Genomic DNA, 14,151 nt, shown 5'->3' on the forward strand with positions numbered 1-14,151 from the left:
GCTTTTCTCTGTTTAATTATTTGATAAGGAGCCAAATGTTTATTTTCTGCATGAACAAAAAAATATATATAGGACAGAAATCAACAAGCCTCTACTATCTCTACTATCAAGCCTATACTAATCTTTTGCAGAAGCAGGCTGCATTCTTTAGTACATTTTGCACCATTTTAGTATAATTTCTCCATAGGACACTTTTTGGATCAGTTTTTTTATAGAAGTGGAGATATGAGATCAAATGGTCACACTCTGGGGACCTTCTCCTTCCGGCCAACACTTACACTAGCTGTCAGTCACTATGCACTAATCTGTTGGCCTACATCAGCCAAACCAACCCCCACTCTAACCTGCCTCCTCTAATCAGCCCAAAGCCTACTCCAACCAGCCCACAATACCTCAAGATGTTAGAATACACACTACCCCCCGGTCTAATCTGTGTGTTAGCACATTTAAACATAGAATCTCGTTTCGGCTTAAACTCAAAGTGCTGTAAGGACAGAGTTGCTGCAGCCAATGGATCGCTACAGAACACAATAGAAATACATGAGAGTTGCCTGTTGAACAGAGGTGAATAGACACAAACAAATGAGGAATTGTTGTGGGCAAAAAAAGCCAGGATTCACAGGACTTCATAAAGGCTCTGCCTTTAAACAACCTGACTGTAACAACATTTGACTGTCATGCTGCCATAGTCAGAAATGGAAATGTGTTAAAATGTGAAACACTATACAGTACATGCAACAAGTGTGCTCCTCCAGGGAAAAAAATTAAGTAAATGGATGCCTCTGGTACTCTTTGGTATTGTTGTATCTGGGTTACAATTGTCAACTGTAAAATGGTTTAATAAGCTTCGATAAATTGGTGACTCAGGGTACGTTACCAAAAAGGAGATGAACCATAAATTTGTCCCAATCTGCAGTTTGATTATTTACTACAAGCAGATGACATACAATATGGCGAACACAGTTATCACTAATCAAGTTGACAGATGTGATATTTTAGCGTGTAAATAAGTTTCAGTGATGGAAAATATTTGCAACTTGAAATGCTACCTTTTGTATTTTGTCTTTGCTTTGTGCAATGGGGAGATAATAATTAAATAACAGTGGCAGCTACAATAACAAAAATAATCTAGTCAAGTGCATATGTGTGAATACGTGTGCATGCATCCATCCAGAATGTGATCAAATGTTTAAGGTGAGCATTTTATGATCCTGAGCTACACACTAATCTCATTATCCAACCTCTCCTCCCTTCATTTCCTCTCTCTTCCTCTATCCAAGTTCCTCTGCAGTGATCAGCACTCCATTCATTGATCCATTCATTCATTTATCCAAGACTGCCTCACTCACTCTACATTAGTTCATTCACTCACTCATCCATTTATCAATCTCTGCATTTGTATGGCCTTAACAAGGAAGCTCCAAGGTTAGAGTTATCCTTATATTTTCAAACCATCTGGTTCAGAGGTTGTTATATTGTTATATGGATCACATCCTCCAGTGCATGGACCAGATTGTTGTCAGTAACCATACAGAACACCAGAAAGGGACATTCTCTCCTGCTGAAGCCTAAATTAGTGATTACATCAGATAAGACGGATGTATTTTTAAGGAATATCATTGCCTGGTGCTGTTTCTAGTTGGAGTTGAATTTAATTTCAAGGTTTATTACCTCAATTTTCTGCTCAGTCACTTTGCAAAACAAAAATATAGTGGTCTGACTGAAACCAAAGGCGACTTGCTCTCTGCCGCCTGTCTGTGTATGTTACCCTTGTGTCTTTCATTCAGGGTCGGTACCCGCTAGTTGCAGGTCTCTTCTGTATTGGCAAGTTGTCTGCCCCTGCTGTATGCTGGCTGTATCTGTCACAAACTATCTGTATCTCTGCCTGTCGTTCCTGTGCTGTTTGTCTGTAGGCTCTGCAGACTAGTCTGTCTGTTTGCGCTGTGCTGTCGGTCTGTCTCACTGTCTGGCTGACTGCCACTCTCTGCAGTGTAGAGTGAGTCATTCTTAGGACAATGGAGACAGTTTGTAAAGCCACACTGGAGCGTACACTTCCTCCGGATGTGCAAGAGGATGCCATTCATAACAAAGCCTGCACTGTCTGCCTGTCTGCTACTGCCCTGGAAGTGTGTGTGAGTTTGAGAAACAGGGTAAAGAAAGAGGGACAAGAGGAGATGGAAAGAAATTCATGTTTCTCCATCCAGCATCCTGTACTCCTCTTTCAATATAGATAAAACAGAGGGTGAATTGTAATAAAAGAGATGAGATATGCTGTCAGGCTCTTAAGCACAGGCAGGACAGAGGAGGATGGAGATGGAGGAAGAGGAGGAGGCGGAGGAGGAGGAGGAGGAGGAGAAGGAGGAGGAGAGGAGAGTAGAAGGGCGACACAGCAGACAGTGGCGACGGCAGCAGTGGCAGCGGCGGCCGGTGATTGATATCAGAGATCTGGCACTGCCACCTGATCCAGCCAGCCAGCCAGCCTCCAGCAACGTTGAACTCACTGAACTCACTGAGCCAAGATGGCTGCCTCACTGCACTGCACCCAATGAACCCCACAGAAGCCTCACATATACAGTATGGCACACGTAGCTCCCAAAGGGATTCAGTTGGAAAGATGGAGAAGACCAGGAAAAGAGCGTAAATGAGGTGTGTTGCTTCGCAATTTAGCTTGATGTCTATCACATGATCATGGCAAGACACGTTAAGTGACAAGCAAATGGATTTTCATAAAGGAAGACATTCGATAGCCACTTTCACTCTGCACACTGAAAGGACCCGTGCTGTGATCAGAAATCTGCATATTAGGGATGCAATTTGCAGACAATATAAAGATATGAGGAACAAGATACACAGCTAAAGGAGGACATACTGAACAAACATTTCAGTCAATATGTGGGATGCAGCAATGTAGCTTCATACTGCGTCATGTCTGATACAAAATAATATTAGCATGAATGTGCCCATAGCCACCATGAACCCCATGAAGCTTTACTCAGAATGAAATAAAAGAAATCAATAATAATAACTTTCATTGCAACCTCCAAAATCAACTGCCTGAAGGACAAAAAAAACAACTTCTAATTACAGAGATGCTGATAGTACTAATTTATATGATGACATTTGACAAAATATGGCAGATTCGTTTGTAGTGGTATTTCTAGTATGTGCATGGCTTATGATTACAGTCCTGTGCCACAAGGGCTTCAGAACTCCAACATATTTTAAACCATCGTTTGAATTTTTTTACAATACAGTACACCGAGACCTGTATAAAAACTTTAAATTACATTTTAAACTAAGATCATATAAGACTTGATTGTAATTTCTCTACAAAGCAGCACTTGCCCTTAATACCTCGATGACGTAGCTGCAGAATAAATGAGCAATCCATTATCAAAGCCTTGTGACTTCCCCACAAAGCCTTGGTAATATTTCTCTTTAGATTTTTGGGGGTTTTTTTCTAAATAGCTTACATTGTTTGATTTGCATGGTGAGTCTGAATAATTTGAAACACTACTGTAAGAGTATGTACAACATCCTCTTGAATTGGTCTTACTTTACTTCCAGTGGGTGTGATTGCCTCAACCCTCCTGGGAGACAAAGAGACATTGATGTTAGACTACTTCAAAAACAAGTCAGTAAAAACACTCGTTCCACTTTGACACAGCCATATCTCATCTAATTAGTAGCTTTGCAGAGAAACACTTCTGGGGAACAGAAAAATGTCAGAGAAAAGATGATGATGTTCTCTCTGTCTCTCTCCTTCAGTATTTCTCCTCCCTCCTGGCCATCTGTTGTGCTGACTGCTGTGTGGGCTGATGCCGGTGGAGGTAACAGTATCCTCAAGTACAGTGGCTGACTGTGACTCCTGTGCCCTCACATGGACTGACAAAGGGTAAAGTCCCGGCAACGACAGAAATGAGGTGGAGTTCAAGTTGTGATAAAACAGCCTTGTAACTTCTGTTGACCAAAACACAACACTGGGCACAACACGGCGTCCTTCCAAGGCTACAACTGCAGCTCACATCTCTCCACCAGATTTCCTATTATCTGTCATCTAAAGCATGTTTTTAAACTTTAAGAATAAGAACATTACAAACAACATTTTTCAAACATTGTATTGGTTTGCTTGCACATCTTTCTTGTTTTGTATATCAAACTGTATGATAGATTCTGGTATTTACCCTCTTCTCATTATTTGTAACGATAAATAAGTGATGCAGCCGAATGCACTCCTCACTCTGATTTAATGAAAGGAGGAAGGAACTCATCGCCACGCTAGTGAGCGAGTACTGAAAGGCTTGGTCATCTGAGGACATACTGTACTCTGCTTTCCAGTGGTGATGTTACTGAGGGTTTACGTATTTTACTCCTTTATTTAACTAGTCTTTTATACTTTGTTTAGTTTTGTGTATTCTCTCTTATCAGTCTTTCATAACAAACAGTTTGTGTTTTAAGTTAGACTGATTAACTTTAAGATATTCCAGTGCATTTTTCATCAGTAGCAGAATGGGGAGAGCCTGCATTCCTTTCTTCCCTGTTTCCATTCTGTGTAAATGTTTGCTATTGACAGTGCCCAATGAAATGTGTAAGCTGATCAGTGTGACGGTGTGTGTTTTCATGTGGCATCGTGCTGTACACATCTGCCATGGTTGTCCTATTATTCTAATGGTTAGAGGCTTGTCAGACAAAAGCTACGTACAAACAGATACTCACAGACCAATCAGAAAACACAGAGAGGCAAGAAGTCATCGCAAATACTTTGTGCTATGAATGGGAAACACTTTCTTTCAATCGATCACTCCAACATACTGCTGGACCCATTGGTCAGACCACAAAAAAAAGAGTTAAAAAAACACCTCATGAAATCCTCATCATCACTATCAATTACTCATTTTGGTCAAATTATGGTAAAATAAACGCCCACACCAACTCGCCAATTGACAAAGACGTACATGACAATGACCATAAAATCTGTGCAAACAACAGCATGATCAAAGCATTGTGGTGCACAAAGGTAGGGCATTTCACACTCCTTTTTAATATATACAGCAATTTCTGAACAGCCAGATCATCAACTCAGCAGAGCACATATGAAATTTATGCACAAGTGTATTGCCCTGGGCATAAAACTTATGACAATGTCGATAAAAACCTCTGTCGTGCATTAAGTAGTCTACAAAATGATGAACTGGCTGCAAACATTTTAAAAAATAACTGCGTAAGTAGTGCTGAAAATGTTCTATAATGATAAAGGTATCATTATATTACTTTTTTGGGCAACAAAACTGCACCATATTGGAATCATGTGCTTAACAGTTGTTGTAGACCAGAACTGCAGGAAGAAAGTATAACTAATTCAAAAAAATAATTAAATGGTTAATAATGAGATGACTAAAAACACAACCTGTTTCAATGAGCACATAATTACTGACATGAAGAGAGTCAGATACAACACTACTTATTTAACCTGAAGGGTTTTAATAGGCAAAATATACACAATAACTCAGCAGCCTTCTCACACTCGTGTTATGAAATAAACCTTTTCTATGATCGATTTAATTACAAGCCTTGGACACACATAAGAATGAATAGCTCTGAGTTCTATTAGACTCCTACTCTGTTCTCTTCCCATCTATTTTACCAGTCTTTCTTTCTAATCTTTTGATCATTCAGTCTCTGTGTCACCGTCCTCATGTCACTCATTTCAAAACAAAACAGTGTGTATTATTTGGCAGAAGACTTAGGAAGTACAGAGTCTTCCAGACAGTCAAAAAATAACTGAATGTAATCTTATTAGTAAAAAAAGTTTTATGTGTGCATGTGTGTGTGTTTCACTACCTTTCTCAGAGTCTGTTGCTGTTGCTTTTCAATAAAAAGCTGTCTAATGACTAAGACTGCAGTCTTTGCTGTATCACGACCTGGACGGTGAGTCAGCACCCTGACCCTGCTCCTCTCCACACACATAAATACAGACAATAATTTAGCATATGATGCAGACAAACATTCATATTCCTGACACAAACAAACACCCCCCTTTCTCTACAACCTCTATCTCTCTCACACACTGACGAACACTGGGAGCGCTGCGTCGTGACTAGGGGCGATGTGTTCCTCTTAATATGCACAGACAACTGTCTGAGGTTTAACACTGGCATGCTGGCACACATAGACAAAGATTCTCCCCTCTATTTCAGCAATACAAAGTGTGTACCGTTTATGTTTGCATGTGACAGTAAGAGAGAGCATCTACTCCATGTAGTACGGAGCACTCTGTTGTCCAACATGTTCTCCTGCTGTGCCACAGTGTTAGCCTACATTACCCAGCAGCCTGCAGTCTGTTATGTATCCATGTCACTTCCTGCTCAACAGTTTGTGTTACACATTCCTAGACTCCATCACATAGTCAGGGGGATGATGCTCATTGGCCTAAAAGTCTGGAAATCCCCCTCGTTCTATCACTGAAGCTCTCTCTCTCTCTCTACCTAAAATGTACACTCACTTATACACACATGTACTCATTCACATACCCATACACATACACACGTGTGCCTGGAGGAATCAGCATCTGTAGACACAAAACCCCATGAAATCCTGATTGTGGGGGCGATTTCAGTAGAAAACAAAACTTAAGTGCCTTGCTATCAGTTTGGCAGTCATTACAGAGCTACTGTATATCAGTTTCTGACTGTTTCTGGTTCAGTTTGGCCCTTTTAGAAAATTACATTTCACCTGTTGCAGAAACTGTTCACTGATGATAAGCTATGACTGTCTGAGAAAAGGGAACTACCATCTTTGCTAGATGCTCTTCAAATGTAGCAACCAGAGTTTTTTTTTCTATTTCTCATTCAGTTAGCTAAAAGCAGGATGTGTTGTCAGTTGACACACACACACACCCACACCCAAACAACCCCTAAACCCTATGTCATATGACTCTGACTGACATCATTCAGGAATTTCTACAAACTGAACAAACAACTACGTTAAATAATATCTGAGAGAGACAGTGCTAACTTGATTTCACAGACTAATAAACACACTGTGCCTGACAGAGAACTACACACCAGAGTAACTGCAAGCCTGGTAGATGTTATTAAATGTACATATACACACACACACACACACACTTATGCATATAAATACATGCACATGCCCATGCAGACACTCTCATACGGACACAACCTTACTGAAGCACATAGAGGCTTAGCAAATAAACAGCCAGCCAAGCTTATAATAAAGAGACAGATCCCTCTGGGGGGAAAAACACACACATATACACTCACACTACTAGATAATGAAACATCCATGTGATCACACACACACACACACACACACACTCAATCGCAAACACTCACATCCTCCCACCGGCACATGTGGACAGGCACGGCCAGGCCTTCAGTCTAGACGAGAGACAGAGAAGAAGAGGAGAGAAAACAGAGGTACAGAGGAAGGGAGTAGAAGAAGAGAGGCACTAGATGCACTTACCCCGTTTCTGGAGCCATCCCTCTCTAACGATGGTGACATCGCTCATGGTTTCTTCACGCCGAGTGTGATGCCGCTACACGCCTGCTCCAGAGAGAGAGAGAGAGAGAGAGAGAGAGGGAGAGGGAGAGGGAGGAGGGGAGGAGAGGAGGAGAGGAGAGAAAGAGAGGGAGAGGAGGAGAGGAGGAGGGGGGGCCGGCTCTCCCAGCCTCCGCGTCACTCTCCCTCCCTTCCTTTCCCGTTCACCCTCTTGTTCGTGCAGTCTCCCTCTCAGACACACACACACAAACACACAGTGTGTATGTGTCCGCGTGTGTGTCGTTTTGCTTCCTGTTGTGGCTTATCTCCCTGCCTCCCTCCCTTCTTCGTCTTCTTCTCCCCCTCCTCCTCCACCTCCTCCTCCTCCTCTCTCGTTCCCTCTCCAGACCTTCCTCCTCACCAGCAGTGACTCAGCCTGGAAGGAAGTGAAAGGAGAAAAAAAATAAAGAAAAAAGAAGCCATGGATTTATATTTCTCCTCCTCTGCTGCTCCCTCTCTCCCCTCTTCCCTTCCAAAGCCCTCTCATACAATCTGACAAACAACTAGTTACTGTGAGGACAAATGCACCCCCGCCCACCACCACCACCACCACCCAGTTCCTCTTTCTATTGCTAACACCCTCTCTGATAAACAGGATGAATTATTGCAGAGCTCCTGATGAAGCAAAAACTGACCTTGACTGCCAAAACAAATATCCCTGAGCTCTAGCTCTCATTCATTCATAGATCTTTTTTGTACTGGTGAACAGGATATGCTGTGTGCAGAAACTGTGCTCACCGTATTTCTGCATGTCAAATTATTTTTGTCAACATGTGTGTACGTGTGTGCGTAGGCTGATTTGTCTGTCTATATGTGGGAGGTGGGAGAGCATCTCAGGACTGTGGAGTAGGGCTTGGCTATAAATAGCAACAACGGCAGTTAGGGATGCTCTCACACTCTCTTCTTCTCTGCCCAAATCGCTGCACCTCTCTGCCGTCTCACTCTCGCTCTCCCTCCCCTCTTTCTCTCTCTCTCTGCATAGCTGCCGCGTTCACCTCAAATGCACCCTACTACACTGTATTACACAACACGCAACAACATTACGCTGCTCAGCTTGAATGGAGATCAGCGCTACGGTGGCTAGGCTAGCAGTGGCGGCCATCAAGCTGGAGATCAGTATTCACATCAGCTAGTGTCTGCACTAGCGCAGACACTTGGAGGGACTGCAGCGTCATATCGAAGGCTGGAACAGACCCACAGGCGCACACACCCTAGTCGGTGACACAGAGGGTTTTTTTTATGTTGAGGCAGCAGAATGGTGACCAGTCTGAACCCAGACGAACAACTGCAGACTAACACACTCACGGTCTCGATCACAAGGGTTGATACAGCACTCAGCCCAGGCTTTCATTTAGTTTACTCGTATATCAGTGTAAGGTAAATGGACACAACTGTCACCATCCCAGCCTTGGTACAAAGGTTTTGGTAAGCCAAAATCAAAGAGATGTTTATCAAGTTTCATCTCTCTGATGAGGACTAGATAAGGCGAAACTGCCAACGAATGGTAAATGGTAAATGAAATAGATTTCAGTTAAGTTAATGACTACAGCTACGCAAGAATTAACGCCAAATTGAATAAAAACTATGGTGTTATTACTTTGCTGGAAGTCTTTTAAACCATACAAGTTTGGGCTGCACAATATTGGGAAAAAACTAATAATGCAGTATCATTTTTTCCTGCAGTACATATTGTAATATGAAAAAATACAGGAACTGGATCCATGCAGGGTGTTATGTACAGATACATGGTTCATCATAATTTCCTCATTTTAGGTACTTTAAAAGTCTATCCTCTCCTAACAAAGCAAATCTTACCTCCCCACCTCTTTACTTGTAGCTTAGTCACAGAAAATAAGAATCTTGCTAGTAATCCTTTTGTATCAGGCAGCAAAAAATTTGCGACATGATTTTCTGTCCCACAGTATGACTATTGTTCTCGGGAACAGTGCAGCATCAATGCTGAAAAATATATTGTGCAGCCTGGGATGTAACAACTGACAACAATTTTGATAATTGGTCATTAATCAAAAAAATAAACAACATCTATCTAGTATCGAAAGTGAGCAAAAGCCAACACCACACTTGCTTATTCAGAGTTCCTGTGTTGTATCAAAATTTTACCAGTTTTAAACTATACCTTAAGCAAAAGGTCTGACATAGTCACTTGTGCTTTGAGAACTTTGTCCAATGGAAAAAGATCGTACAAATCATGCTTATATGGTTAACTTAGAAGATATAAAGAAAAAAAAAATTAAATGTTACCCAGCCCTAGTAATTAAATCCAAGGGGATCGAATCCTTTTTATAGTCACAGTACAATTCTGGATTAAGCTTTAAGACTACAGTGTAATTCAATGAAGCTTCAGTTAGCTTTAACCTTAATCAGGGAAAGCACACTTGGAGAGGAGAGGAGAGGAGAGGAGAGGAGAGGAATATCCAGACAGTGGCAACCCCTTGTCACCAAGGCAGCCATCACTATAGAGATATCCACTGCCAGACAACATTTACTTCATGGCATTTCATTCCAGAGGCAACAATAAGGACAGAAAAATTATGCCGTTACACTGTTCAACCCAACTTAGGGGTGGGCGATCCACTATCCAGATTTCCTTTGAAATGTCCTGTTGACTACAGTCAGACTTGAAATAACCTATGAATTTCTCCCTTTGCATCATTAATAATATTGCTTTGAAGATAGTTCCTTACTGGCACAAGCTTTCATCCACCATGCTGCCACCTATAACTCAAATTGCATTGTTAAAACTATGTCACCTATTGACATATATAAAGATGGACAATGCATCTCCACTTCCTCTCACTGTACAAAAGTGAAAAATATCAGAAAAATAATAATTAATATGAGAATACCAAAATGTCTTTAATATAAGCAATACAATCACACACTAGTGGCATCTTTTGCAGCCAGAGTCTGCACAGTAGCAATTGGGCAGGGGAGTTGCGGCATCAGAAAAAGGAACACTTGAACATAATTCAAATACTTCACATTAAATATAACAATCCCTTCAACTGGCCTGAACAGTAGATTGTGGACCAATTCAAGATCGATCTTGATCTAAAATCGTCAGATTGCCCATCCTGCTACATCCTGCTATTACAGAAGCCAAGTAAAGATTGGCAAAACATTTACAGCAGCAATGATCACACCAAATCATCAATAAGCTCTTTTCCTTGTCTTAAAACAACCACACCGGAGGTTTGTCTGTTTTACATTCTCCAAGACAGGGCTGCTAAATGTTCTGATTGATTTCCTCTGAGCCCACAAACTCTTGAAAATACCAGCAATTAAAATACCAATAACTACTTTCAAAAGCAATCAATTCCTGTAACTCCATTACTGCATATAACTTTGACATGCAGTTAATAGAGCAGAATAAATATTTACTGTGGTGAATTACCTGAGTCAAGTCTCTGCAGGCAGATTTTTAAACAGTATCGCTATCATAATCTATCCTGAAACCTACAACGTGATGAATCAATCTATAAACTTATGGCATGCTTTGGAAAGTGGCAGAAAGACACAGTACAACACATATAATGAGCTAAAACATCCACAGTTATCTGTCCTTCACACAGATCATGACAGAGAAGGAAATTACAGCATGATATTCGCAGGCACACTCATGTTCCTTCCACCCTCCTGTCAGGACAGCATGCCTCACCTCATCTCACCTCTCCCTTAACTGTGGCCTTGTGCAAACTCTGGCTGACATCAACAGCAGCGAGCCCACAATCTTCTTCCTAAAGTGCAAGCCAGACTTTGGCAGGACCTCAAGTGTCACACTCTGCTAACACAGGATGTGTTTCAGCTGCGTTTTTACATCAATACAGCTGACCACACAGGCCGCGGAAGAGCTTGCATTTCACAAGCACTTTACATGTTAAGGATTCAAGTCTATTCCGTTTTATGCACACAAATACAGTTAATGTGTACTGGCTCTGAACTTTGCCAAAATGCAGTACATAGTAGCACAGGAGCTGAAAATGTGTACACACTGATGAGAACAAAAGCTGCTGCTGCTGTGCTTTCCTGCTTTTGCCATTCAGTCTCTGTAGACAGGGTGAAAGAGTGCAACTGAAGCGATTCGTCCATCAATCACATGTTCAAATTTTCAGATGTTTTTTCTTTTAAAGCAAAAAAAAAACCCCATCCTGGCAATGTGAATGTCTTTGTGTTTTGGACTGTTGGTTGGACAAAACATTTGAATGTGTCAACTCAGGATGTGAGAAGAAGTGTCAGGCATTTTTTCCCCCAATATTCTGATATTTTCTGGGTTAAGCACTTGGTTGAGGAAATAATCAGCAGATTATAATGAACTAATGACAATAATAATTTAAAAAAAACTGTTAGTTGCAGTCCTACGACTAAGAGTAACAGATAAATATAAGGCGTATAGCAAAATGTGTCTTCCTTCTTTGACCAATCAAAACCACTGGCTCCATACCTCTGTTTGATCAAACTGTTAAATGATTATCTGATCAAAGAAATGTACTAAACAGTTTTCAATGCACAGTAGTATGGACACATTTCAGTCAGATCAGCACCAAAAACAAGGTGAGCTAGTGAGACAGCCAGCTCTAATCACACGTCCAGGCTTTCCCCAGTCTGACATTGATGCGAATCATAAAAGCAAACCATCATAATCATCATCAGTGCCATAAGTATGACATACCGTCTGAATCATACCTCCATGTGGCCATTTGTGCAGGCCTATCTTGCAGTCAGTTCATGAGACAATTTAAATAATGATGTAAAAATAATACTTATTAATATTAAGCAATGTCATTTTTGTGTGTCCATTTAGCTGTTGGGATGAACATGAACGTGCATATCTATCAAACTGAACCGTTGCTCCTTAGTAGACCTGCACGTCACAGCACTGCATCAACCACGTCACGATGCAAACTGACTGTCAGACTGACGCATGTTGCATGCAGCATGGAAGAAAACGTTATGCATGTTAAACATGAACATACACAATAATGAGGAAAAAACAAAACAAAACAACAAAAAAAACCCAATGTCTTCCGGTAAACAAAAACTGACATATAGACCTTTTTTGAGACTCAGACTGAAACTCCTCGCCCCAGCCATTAGCGCACTAAGCATCATTCCCAAATGACTTGTTAAACACGGAACCGCCCCCACCTTGCTAACGTTATCACAACATAAACACACATCGTCTTGCTAGTCGTGTTAGTCGTTAGTCGCGTTCGTATCGTGTTCACTGTCACAACAGTGCTGCTAGCTAACAGCATTACCTGTAGCGGCAGGTGCTGTGGTATCCCCGTGCACCTGCTGTTCATAAACCGCAAGGGTTATTTCCTTCTCTTTCCCCCTTCTGAGTGAGCACCGTAAAGCTATGCCGGACTGCAAGCTAAGCTAAACCGCCAAGTCAACGGTCGCTGTCGGCGCTACTAGCCGGGGGCGCGAGGGGGGGGCAGAAATAACCGTTAACAGCTACATCAAACGGATTTCCGAGAAGCTACGGAGGCTACCGTTACCGCAGCCAACGGTTGTTTTGACTTTCAGGAAAACTCGTGACGTCACACAGGAAAACGGCAACCCCCTTTCTCTCGTGCACCGGCGCGCGCCATCCCACAACCACACACACGCACACACACACACACCCTACCGTCTCTCCTTGTCCTCCAGTTTTCGACTTTATCTGTTTCAGCTGGCTGTCTGGTTCTCGTCCTCTGTACAGCTCTCTCATCATCCCATTCCAACATCCCGTGTGTCTCTGCCGGCTACTAAGCCAAGCATCGCGAGAATCAACTGTGTGTTTATCAGTGAGACGGGAAGAGGCCTGGGACTGGGTCACAGTAAAATAGTCAGGTATCATACAGCAGGGGTTTGTAAGCGGCAGTTATGGAAGTGTTCAGTGCCTTGTAAGTAAAAGAAGGAGGCCTACCACATTTAAATTCAGGTGAATAAAAGTTCCTCCTAGTTTCAAAAGCTTAGTAAAAAAACATCCATCTGTATGGAAACACTTCCTAATAAATAATTTCTCTCTTGTATTGCTGATAGTGAGCCAGCCTGGACAGTATCATGACCCTAAAGCAGCAAAATGGAATTCAGCCATTGATTTTATTATTTATTTTATTTACAATTTTCCTGCAGATAAGTCCAGATGTCTGCCATGATTAAAATCTATATTCGTATTGATTTTATTCTGTTTTATTTTATTATTTTTTTAAAAAGAAAAAAAAACCTTCTCTATCTCTGTTTCATGTTAAACAAAGAATAATGCCACACCGTCAGTTTGTAACACAGGCCTGCCTTCTGTGATTCAATCTGAGATGAAATATCACTGTTATTTTCTCAAGAAGACATTACAGTGTAACAGTTAGGACACTCTGTACTTCCCATAGTGAACTCACCTCCAGTTGTAAAATTAGTCAAGTTCCCCTTTTTAAGTGAAAAGAGCACTGGTCAGTAAATGTCATTGTTGTCAGCCAAAACCCCATGTGTTTCACATATTAAAACTGACATAAATACATTTTCTGCCAGTGGGGTAATCTATTAACTGATCAATCAGATGAGATTAACAGCAGTCTTACAATAGTTTCA

The 14,151-nt window shown here is 41.4% G+C and overlaps 1 protein-coding gene across 14 annotated transcripts in view; it reads right to left on the reverse strand.

Annotated features, from left to right (window-relative positions):
* The window catches only part of akt3a (v-akt murine thymoma viral oncogene homolog 3a), a 51,770-nt gene extending 38,418 nt beyond the window's left edge, over positions 1 to 13,352 (reverse strand). For 10 of the 14 annotated variants that reach the window (XR_006844558.1, XR_006844555.1, XR_006844551.1 and 7 more), the window contains exons 1-2: positions 12,840 to 13,120; positions 7,486 to 7,936 (exon numbers count right to left, since the gene is read on the reverse strand). Coding sequence is in view for 4 of the 14 variants with exons in the window: in XM_046402464.1 (XP_046258420.1) it covers positions 7,486 to 7,531 (46 nt within the window). In the remaining 10 variants the exon portion in view is untranslated. Of the gene's footprint in view, positions 1 to 7,355; positions 7,457 to 7,485; positions 7,937 to 12,250; positions 12,575 to 12,839; positions 13,131 to 13,213 lie in introns of those variants that run through there. The other 4 variants (XM_046402462.1, XM_046402461.1, XM_046402463.1 and 1 more) reach the window with 4 other exon arrangements.
* Positions 13,353 to 14,151: the final 799 nt, after the last annotated feature.

This window comes from Scatophagus argus, chromosome 10 (assembly GCF_020382885.2).
Source record: "Scatophagus argus isolate fScaArg1 chromosome 10, fScaArg1.pri, whole genome shotgun sequence".
Classification (NCBI taxonomy): domain Eukaryota; kingdom Metazoa; phylum Chordata; class Actinopteri; family Scatophagidae; genus Scatophagus; species Scatophagus argus.